General features: G+C 39.5%; 1 protein-coding gene across 1 annotated transcript in view; it reads right to left on the bottom strand.

Moving 5' to 3' along the window:
• Positions 1-1,442, bottom strand: part of LOC101845175 — a 4,861-nt gene extending 3,419 nt beyond the window's left edge. The window contains exon 1 of the mRNA XM_005101692.1: positions 1,289-1,442. Coding sequence (XP_005101749.1) covers positions 1,289-1,411 — 123 coding nt within the window. The 5' untranslated portion in view covers positions 1,412-1,442. The remainder of the gene's footprint in view (positions 1-1,288) is intronic.
• Between the last annotated feature and the right edge of the window lie 9,277 nt (positions 1,443-10,719).

Below are 10,719 nucleotides of genomic sequence, written 5' to 3'. Positions count from 1 at the left end.
CCCCCCTCACACACCCTCCACCACCGCCGCCACCAGGAACATTTCCCGACATCTGACCGTAAAACCTCATTCACGACCGTAGCATGTTGCCATGGAAACCCAGACAACAACATTGTTGCTGCTAGTAGGACCAGTGGCAGACTTTTCAAGTTCGATCAAATCTGACACCTAGCCCAGCCCCGTCATCAAGACATCTGTACAGAGTATACATCCCCCCCCTCACACACACACACACACACACACACACACACACACACACACACACACACACACACACACACACACACACACACTTTTCTCCCTCAAGAGAAACAAACACACCCCACTCCCCGCCCCGAAATTTTTTTAAAAAATCTACGAAAAAAAAACTAACTAAAAAACCCCCACGAAAACCCCCCACCAAGAACAACAAGCCAGCAGACGAAAGGACAGCGGAGCCGCCAGCGAGCGGTCACGTGACGGGGCAGAAGGCAACAGGAAGGCACCAGGGGTGGTCAACAAAGGCGGGGTCAACAGAGTCACGTGACTTGTCCCCTGCCAGGCTCAGGCCGCGTGTCCACTACAACAGAAACGACGCCATAGTTTGTCGGGTGTAGACAATTCACTCTGTTCATGTCCACTATAACAGACAGTTTGTCGGGTGTAGACAATTCGCTCTGTTCGTGTCCACTATAACAGAAAGTTTGTCGTGTGTAGGCAATTCGCTCTGTTCGTGTCCACTACGGGTGTAGGCAATTCGCTCTGTTCATGTCCACTACGGGTGTAGACAATTCGCTCTGTCCGTCTCCACTACGGGTGTAGACAATTCGCTCTGTCCGTCTCCACTACGGGTGTAGGCAATTCGCTCTGTCCGTCTCCACTACGGGGGTAGACAATTCGCTCTGTCTGTCTCCACTACGGGTGTAGGCAAAGGTTAAGGAACGCAGGGCAGGAAATGTCCTCATGTAGCGATCGACGGTCTCATCCCGCGCCATGCAGAGACTGGGGGTGTGGTAGGTTTAAAATTTTCTCATTGGTCAACATAGCTGGCCTATGACTGCCTGTCGTCACACCGTGTGAGTGTGTGTGTGTGTGTGTGTGTGTGTGTGTGTGTGTGTGTGTGTGTGTGTGTGTGTGTGTGTTGAATACTTGATACGGTCAAGGATTGCCATGACTCCACCCGCAGGGAGCCATGAACAAGTTGAGTTTAAAAAACATTTGGTTTGAGGACGTGCAACAAAAGTCTAACCTGACAACCACGTTTTTATTTATGCCGTCTTTTCTAAGAGCACCAGTTATGGATACTTACGTTGTCAGTCAAGCTAAAGACGTATGCGCTACTCTTTTCTGGCAGGCAGATGGTGGTGGGGTCTGGGGCAGCCAGAGTGTAAGCCACAGGGGCCACAAGGAGAAAGAGAGCCAGGAACTGCATGCTGAAAAATACGTGAAGGGGAAAGTTATTTTTTGTCTTTTAATGTAGATACTTTTAGCTCCATTGGTACTGATAATGATATCCTGCCCATATAAGCGCTATTTTTAATAAAATAAAGAGTTACATTCTCAAATAAATTATGTTGCAAAGATTTCTTTCAAATAACATTGTTTTGTTATTCTGTCTAGAGCCAGACAATAAACTACTGGCTAAATTAAAAATACAAAGTTTTATCTGACACTTCGGCTGAGGTCAGAAACCAATAAACGTTATAGCTGCTCTATCAAAATCGGAAGATAATTCGGAGACGTTATCAAGATATTCAAAGAATTGCATTCGGAAAGTCTTGAGATAAAAATGACACTCAAATTCTTTGACGTCAAATTTTTCAAAGCTATGTACTGAGCAGATAGAACTTTGTAACTCTGAAGTAGTGTAAAACACTATCTGTAGTACCTGAGAGAGGGTATCTGGGAGATGTGATTCTGTAGCCTTGTGAATGTACATTTATAGAGGTCCTTCTGGGCGGGGTCACACGCCAAGCACTTGTGATGTCTGTACTCTGGACTTGTTAAAACATGAGGTGATTCTTAACCCTATATTCTGGCACCTCGGGGAAAGGAAATCTGTTTTCAAAACTAGCTAACGTGCCCAATAATAGTGAGTTAAACAACAATGCATTATATTGTGGGGTATGACATCCCTTGTACTTTCTGTCTTTCAGTGGTGCTTTTTTAAATTATACTTTTGACTATTCTTTTGAATTTTTAGGAGATATCTTAACTTAATCCGTACGTCGTGTTTTACTATCGTATCCATACGACGTGGGGAACTCTGAGCCACCACTTTTCCTAAGAGGAAATTTACGCGTTAATCCGATCCGTACGCTTTGCATAGCAGTCTGTCAAAATGATTTTTTTGTTGAGAAATACTGAAAGTTTCAAAGAGATCTTCGAACTAAAAGTATTCTAAAATGTGAAGAATACAACCCAAGGGGTACAAAATGAATCTAGGGGTGTACGGATAGGGTTAATGGGTTAATGAAATATAGATCGCTCCTTTCCTGCCAGGAGAGATAAACTTACTCTTTTTTTATTAAAAATAACGCCAGTTCTAGAACCTAAAGGAAAAACAAACGATCGGCCAAAGCTCTGGGCAAAGGAGTTAAAAACAAAGGTGTATTTAAAAAAAGCTCTGTCTGTAACCTGGGAGAAAGCTTACAACTCACCAGGTGTTGTTTAGATTATAATATGGATAAGAGACCGGTGAGATTTTTTGGATAAGTCTGTGGCTCATGTTTTCCATGGTAGAAATCTATGCACTATGACCTGTTCTTAGATATGATTGTTAAAGGACGAGTCACAATTGTTTGCAATTTATTAAAACTTGCTATATGTTGTTTCTCTCAATGTTCTGTCAAAAATGTTCATAATAATAGGCCAATGTAAAAGGCTAAGCAGTAAAACTTATGTTCTGTTTAAATAATCCTTTCTAATAATCTTTTGTTTGCGCACATTCATGAAATATTAGCTCTTTATTCTACTTGGTTTATTTTAGCTTCACAAATTACTGATACGATTATATAATTATACATATTAAATGAAAACAAAAGGTAATAACTGAAGAGGATTAAATCTGGGAGGAGGGAGATGACCATTGATCGCGATATTGACATTATTAAAACTTGATTCAAACTTGCCTATTGATTTTCTTTATATTTACAACGTTTATGTCCAGGTGGTTGAATGTTATTTGTTCGAAGTTTTATGGACATTATTTGGTATACAACGAGTTATAGTCCATTGACTTTTTTAACACCCTGTATGCACACTACGTACACACACACACACACACACACACACACACACACACACACACACACACACACACACACACACACACACACACACACACATATATATATATATATATATATATATATATATATATGTATATATACACTCTCTCTCTCTCTCTCTCTCCCTCTCTGTCTTTCTCTCTCTCTCACACACACACACACATACAGACACATTATATTTATGACGTATGTATATATGTATAATAGTGTAGGCCTATATTATAAAATATATCATATTATAATATGTATAATATGTATTATACATTTATGTTATTGTATAAATTATAATATCATAGTATATATTACTCTCTCTCTCTCTGTGTTTCTTTCTGCCTCTTTGCCTCTGTCGGTTTCTCCGTCTTTGTCTGTCTGTCTGTCTGTCTGTCTGTTTGTCTGTCCGTCTGTCTGTCTGTCTGTCTGTCTGTCTGTCTATCTGTCTGTCTGTCTGTCTGTCTGTCTGTCTGTCTGTCTGTCTGTCTTTTTGTCTGTCTCCCACCCTCCCCCCCTCTCTCTCTCTCTCTCTCTCTCTCTATCCCTATCTCTGTCTCCCCAAAAGAGCCCCTAGAACTTGCAGGATCAGGCTGTGGTCGTTGCATGCGGTTGTATCAATACACATAATTGAAATTTGGCACGATAGTTTGGCAGTTTCATTTTTTAAAAAATAATTAGCCCCTTGACTGTTACTCGTAAGCAACCCACACGCTAGAAAAATTCTACAGTGGGTAAGACATCACAAGATGATAATCTTTAATCGACGTTTGTTCGCCTTATACGAGAGACAGATCGGTATAACTGTCATCCAAATAATGAGAAACGAGGAAATCGCCCCCTCGCTAAACCAAAACCTGCATAGAGCCATCATTAACTGGGTAAACAACTTCGAAGCACTAAAACTGAACAAGAGTTCTGATTCAATCCTTCGACTCTGCTTCGCCGTTATGTGTAGGAGAAACAACCGACCTCACCCTGCTTTGTCGGTTTTAGAATCCGCGTTTTCCGTCAAAATGTATATAATACGCAAGTTTATAAAATACGTATCTAAAACGACAAGCTTTCAAGAGATGTGACTCTCATTATTCAAAATTTGTAAGTACATGTAGTTGAGATACCAACAGAAAAGTGGGAAATCATGGAATAATATAAATAAAAACTAGCCAAGGATAGGAAAAGGTGGAAGGTGTTTGTTTTGGGTCCTAAACCTTGATGCAGGGTGAGAATGGCAGATGATGATGATAATGATGATGATGATGTTGATGATAGTGATGATGAAGATGGTAGACCCAAAAAAACAACAAACAAACTATCCAAACCCTAAACAAAACACGCATTTTCGCTTTCGTAGAAGACACGTTAACAACCAACTAATCGGCTCTGTGTCGAGATATATGACATTGTCTACGTAAGCTCAATCAAGGGGAGAGCGACTTGATGAAATAATTATGAAACCGAAATGTCCCGATAAAGATTTGCAAAGCATAGCAATTTTTTTAAGGTGTCAGTGGCTCTTTAAAATCATGCTAGTTGCTGACCTTCATGAACCAAAAACTAAAAGGGAAATTGCAACATCGGTAAAACTTGCTAATTCCTTAAAAATGTTATCAGACACTTTATTAATAGCACAGAAAAATTAGCAAGGTTCTTCAGCAACCAGAGTTTAGTTTTTATCTACAGCAACGGGACCTTAGTCTGTATCAGTCTGATCTCAGAGTGCTCCCAAACCTGGATCAGATCTAGCATTCTAAGACTGGATGCTTAATGCGTGTGTCTCTCAACAACCCCCCCCCCTCTCCCCGCAGCTCGCAAACCATACATTTTTACACACAAACACAATCATTGACGTGCAAATGCCTGCCTAACCGCACTCAGGCATAACACACCCACACATAGACAATACAAAAACACATTCAGCTCATACTTTGAATACTCTAACGACCAACTGTTGCCCGAGAGAAGAAAGGATCTTGAACTTTTAATTTATAACTATATTTTAAACCCTATCCGTACGCCCTGGGGTCATTGTGTACCCCCGGGGTTGTATTCTTCACATGTTAGAATACTTGTAGTACGAAGATCTCTTTGAAACTTTCAGTATTTCTCAAAAAATAAATTTGACAGACTGCTATGAAAAGCGTACGGATCGGATTAAAAAGTGAATTTCCTCTTCAGAAAGCGGTGGCACAGAGTTCCCCACGTCGTTTGGATACGATAGTAAAACACGACGTACGGTTAAAAGAGATAGACCACGCTTTTTAATGACTCATGGTCGAGAGTAAACAAGTGGTATTATCACAAATATGAGACAAAAATTCATCCATTTTTTGGTCTAATAAATCTTTCTTTCCTTCTTTTTAAGCGTTTCCCGTTCCCTGCAGGATATTGCCCCCCAACAATGACCTTCATTCTGACGTATCTGCAGTTCTCAGTTCCCAGGATGTTTCACGTCCACTCTGTAATGCCATCTTGCCAAATAAATACCAGGGGGTGGGGGGTGTGTCTCGTGGCCTGGAGATTAAGGTGTTCTCCTCTCATTCAATAGGTCCCAGTTTCGAATTCGGATAGAGACAGAACACTTTCTCCTTTCACATATTTTCCTGGTCTCAAACAATGTTCTGTCGTCTGCTTTCGTCTCCACTTTCTGCCCCACCCCCCCTCCTTTGCCCTTTCCTCTGGGCTCCTGACTCTTTCGGCAGCCTTTCTACTGCTACTCCTAGGCTCCTTCTAACTGCTGTCCTTCAGCCACACCTCTGATCTTAGGGTAGGTAAGACCTAACACCTAACCTTCTCGGATAATTGCAAAAAATCTCGGAGGTCTCATATTGTGCAAGTTGCGCACGTTAAAGATCCCTTAGTTGTCCGATATCGATAAGAGTATAGGCTTCGGTCGCAACCCGTGCAATTCAAAATTAATTCCTACCAAACTTAAAATGTTATATGTGTCCCGCATGTTCATAATATGCAGTTGCGAGTGCTGTAAAACACTTATCATGACTTATTTCTAGCAAATATTAAATGAAATTTGGACAAAAAATATACATACTGTTCAAAATTATCCGTTTTCTTTGGTTATTCGAGGAGCGACTGCAGATTCCACGCAAGGCAAAAGATCGTGCATGTACGAAAATCATGTTGCACGATAAAGTATGTATGATGCAAGATAAATATCTAATTTGCATACATTGCTTTGTCTGGAGTCGGCAAAAAAAATAAGAAGTGGGCGCGAGGCCATACAAAATCAAAAAACAAAGAAGACTGTAGAAGAATTGTGTAGATGCAGTTGTTCCCCTTGAAGTACAAGCTTGGAATGTGCGAGTGCGAGTCAGCAGGTTCTTTCTGGAGCAAGCAACTGGTATACCAAATTTCATGCAAATACAATAACCTGTTATAGAATTATGGTTTTTAAAAAGTTGTTAATGCAAAACGTCAAATTTCAATATCCCTATCAGTCGCTCCTTAAAACACCCCTGGACCCCTCCCCTTAATTGTCTTAATTTACATGTGGCTAGTATGTGTGCATTTTTGGATAGTTATTGTTCTTGGGTGTGGCTCAGTTAATCTTGCTTGTTTTATGCAGACACATTAATTTTTCTATAGCTTTAAATTTTGCTTCTTTGCTTCGTGTGTCAATAATGGTAAATTATTATGATTTTACTTTGAGATATTTATACTTTAGTAACTTTAATTTTGCTGTCCAAAACTTTTTGTTTGTTTTGTTTTTGCATGTCTGGAAGCAGGAAATCTCCCTGAAAATAAAAGAAATGTGAATTTTTTTGCTGAGTGGTGGCATAAATCTGATTCTTTTACAGATGGCCGTGCAACCTTTTTAGCTGTCTTTTCACAGATAATTCTCTACTGTCTTGTAACCACTAATGTCTTTGACTATGGCAGTGTGATTGTCTATCAGGGATTTTGAGAGTGAACTCCAGCCTAATCTGAAAGGCACTGTGCATTCAACCTGGTCAGTTGATGACAGATTGCATGCGTACTTGGTACTGTATTCCAAAAATGCTTGAGCGCTGGGAGAGTTCCTGGTGGATGGCGTTTTGTGGATGTAATGTTGGAGAGTTTGTGGTGGATGGTGTTTTGTGGATGTAATGTTGGAGAGTTTGTGGTGGATGGCGTTTTGTGGATGTAATGATGAAGAGTTTGTGGTGGATGGTGTTTTGTGGATATGATGTTGGGGAGTTTGTGGTGGATGGCGTTTTGTGGATGTAATGTTGGAGATTTTGTGGTGGATGGCGTTTTGTGGATGTACTCTTGGAGAGTTTGTGGTGGATGGTGTTTTGTGGATGTAACGTTGGAGAGTTTGAGGTGGATGGCGTTTTGTGGATGTACAAATACGTTTATATTATGTGCTGGAAGTTAAACTTATATTTGAATCAAAAGCTTTCGGGCACTCACATGTACTTTAAGTTGTGTTTTCTGTCTTCTGTACTTGATTGAGCAGTAGGTGTCATGCTTTCCTATGATGGAGATTACTCTGGTTCGAATTCTGGACCTGGCAGTTCTTGAACTTTGTCTGTTTTGAGGGTTTTCAAGGCTCTCATCATGCTTAGTTGAATGTTAAATTGGGACGTCCTTCTCCATAAATGACTTCTTTTAATGATCTCAGTATTTTTAGGGGAATGAAGCCAGTACCATAGTCGACATGTGAATTATCAATACAGTGTTCAATTTCTCGCAGTTCGTACATGTACTGTGCATGTATAAGTAGTTTGTAATCATGATTGTACAGACTTGTTGGTCGCATTTTATGACTGATTGATTGTAAATGTGTGTATGCCCCCCCCTCCCCCGGGAACTTATGGTCAGTTACGAGGTGGGCTGTGTCAGTGCCGCCTGTTATAGCCAGCTCCTGCTGTGTGAGAAACGTCCTAGCGGACAGACGGAGGAACTCAATGGCATGACCGTCGCCCTCTCCTGCTCTCTAACAATGTTTTGTAGTCTGCTTTCTTTTCCACTTTCTACCCCCATCCTGTCACCTCCTTTGGGTTACTGACTCTTTCTGCAGCCTTTCCACTGCTACTCCTTGGCTCCTTACTGCTGTCTTTCAACCACACCCCTAATCTTCTGGAAGGAAAGATTTACACCTAGCCTTCTCGGACAAGGGCGAAAAATGTCGGAGGACCGGAGCACAAGTTGCGCACGTTAAAGATCACTAAGTGGTCTAAAATCGACAAGAGTAGGCTTCGGCCGCCATCCGGGCTAAATTCTAAATTTGCTACCAACTGAAAATGTTTAATGTGTCCCGTGCGCTCATATCTGACCTTATGCAGTTGCGAACGCCATAAAACACTTACCAAAAGAAAGACAAGAAACAAGCACCGCTTTTGTCTTCAATGCATGACAGATGGAAAGTGGGGAACCTTGTTGACTTTGCCTGAAATATTTTGACTTCTAACCAAAACAGATCTTTCACAATGGATTAAAAAAAGGTTACGGGATGAATAAATAATGTCTTTGAAATTGCACGTCTTGGATCTGCTTTGATCTGCCCAGTCAAGCTTACTCCTCTTCCCCTGGTGGTGTACGTGTGCCTTCCTCTAGAGATTGCTATTTAGACCTGTCTTTTTTCTCAATTTTGCTCCTTCTTTCCTATCAAACGCCTATCGTCCTTATCTCTCTTCCTTATTTCTTGTCTATGTAACTCTCTTGCAACACATCTATTCTTCGCACCTATATGAACTTATTGTGTTGCAAGTGCCGTAAAACTCTTACTAAAACTAAAACTAAGTATTTTAGAGTACTGTGTTTTGTCTTCAAATACCTAAAAAGCATTAAAATCAAGGTCCTGCAAGAACAACAGACCTAAAATTAAAAGAAAACCTCAGACAATTCAGGATGATACTGGAGATGGCTTCAATATAATATATTTCTTTTTATTGCCATAGCTAGAGTCATATTATTTGGATTGAGTATATGCAACAAAAACAAAGAAAAGCAAATCTCACAAATATGGTAATACTGTGCATGTATAGAGTATACAACTTTCATAAAGAAAAGTGAAATGTTCATCTAATTTTCAAAAGAAATACTGAAAAAATAATTTCATTTATATATTTCCACATATCCCACACAATTCTGCATAATATAATATACAGATAGATAGATATATATTTATGTATATATAAGCAGGTTTTATACAGTTCACTGCTCCTTTTCTCAAAAAAAATTCCTGTACATCTTTTCTTCCTTTACATGGACAGCTACTTTGTGCAAATATTATTGAATGATCATTCAGAATCTTTGAGTATTCTATGGTTGAAAAAAGCTCTCTCTTTGTACGCCTATGAAAAATGAGTGTTTCTAGGAAAAACTTTAACTTTTCACACCTAGAGTGGGTTTACTCGTAATACTTTTTGCTTTCTTTCATTATATAAACAATCAACATGTTGCATAAAACTTGGAAGAATAGAGTGAACAGACTACCTTACACAATGATTGTCCTTGGAAATCAATGATACACATTGATTGAATAGCTCTGGTTCTAATCCATTGCACATTTCTGTGACTCTTTGATACAACACAAGCTGTGATGTACAAAAAGATTCTTCACACTCGAGCTACAAAAGTTGTTTTGTAAAAAAAAAAAATAGACAATTAAGAATTACCTCTAGACTGATTCAATATCATTTACAAAAGTAAATATTTAAATCCTACTCCCCCACCCCCCTTTCCCCAATAAAAAGTAAGCTCTATTATATAATCTTCTTAGAAAAATTATCACATACTGGCACTGAAATGAGGCCCAAACATCAGAGCTGCCTGTGTAAGTGTAAGCAAACAAATGATAGCTTTCAGTCTTTGCCCCATCCATAATCTCGGCAACAGTAATTTATTTATTATGCATTATTTACGTAGAAATTGAATGTACACATTTGAATGAATCTGGTAAAACCTTCACTTTACTTCGTTTCAAAGCAAGTTGAGTATGCTGCAAGAAAACAAAACAACTCGAAAGCATTTTACTTGCTAAAGTGACATGATGTTGATAAAGGTATAAAAAAAAACAACAACAACAACAAACAAACGCATTATTAAGCCATTTTCATTTTTCAGGCATGCAATGAATACTGACACCTCATTCTTATACAAAACACTCTTCACAGATGAGTCTTCTATGGCTTTTCCACCCTTATTAACTTGTAAAAATCCAGCTTTCCTAGAAACTGTACGGGTACATACGGTACATTAGCAACAGACCCAGCATTGGAGTCAACAGAACAAGTGGTGAATTGTGTATCGACTCCAGCTGGATTGAAAGAATCTATAGCCTACTGTGACTAATACTGCATTTGAGTCGCATAGGACAAGGCCATAAGGTGTTTATTTCTCATCAAAAGCTGCAGCAAGTTAGCCTCGCAAATACTGAAGAACAGAAAGCAATGTGAACATACTATTGTACATAAAACTCGATGAATAAACATACAACAGTTGTACAAATTGCAGTTTA

The sequence above is a fragment of the Aplysia californica genome, unplaced genomic scaffold (assembly GCF_000002075.1).
Source record: "Aplysia californica isolate F4 #8 unplaced genomic scaffold, AplCal3.0 scaffold00294, whole genome shotgun sequence".
In the NCBI taxonomy this organism is placed as follows: Eukaryota; Metazoa; Mollusca; class Gastropoda; order Aplysiida; family Aplysiidae; genus Aplysia; species Aplysia californica.
The sequence above is the reverse complement of the archived record's forward strand: the minus strand, read 5'-3'. Positions and strand labels throughout refer to the sequence as shown.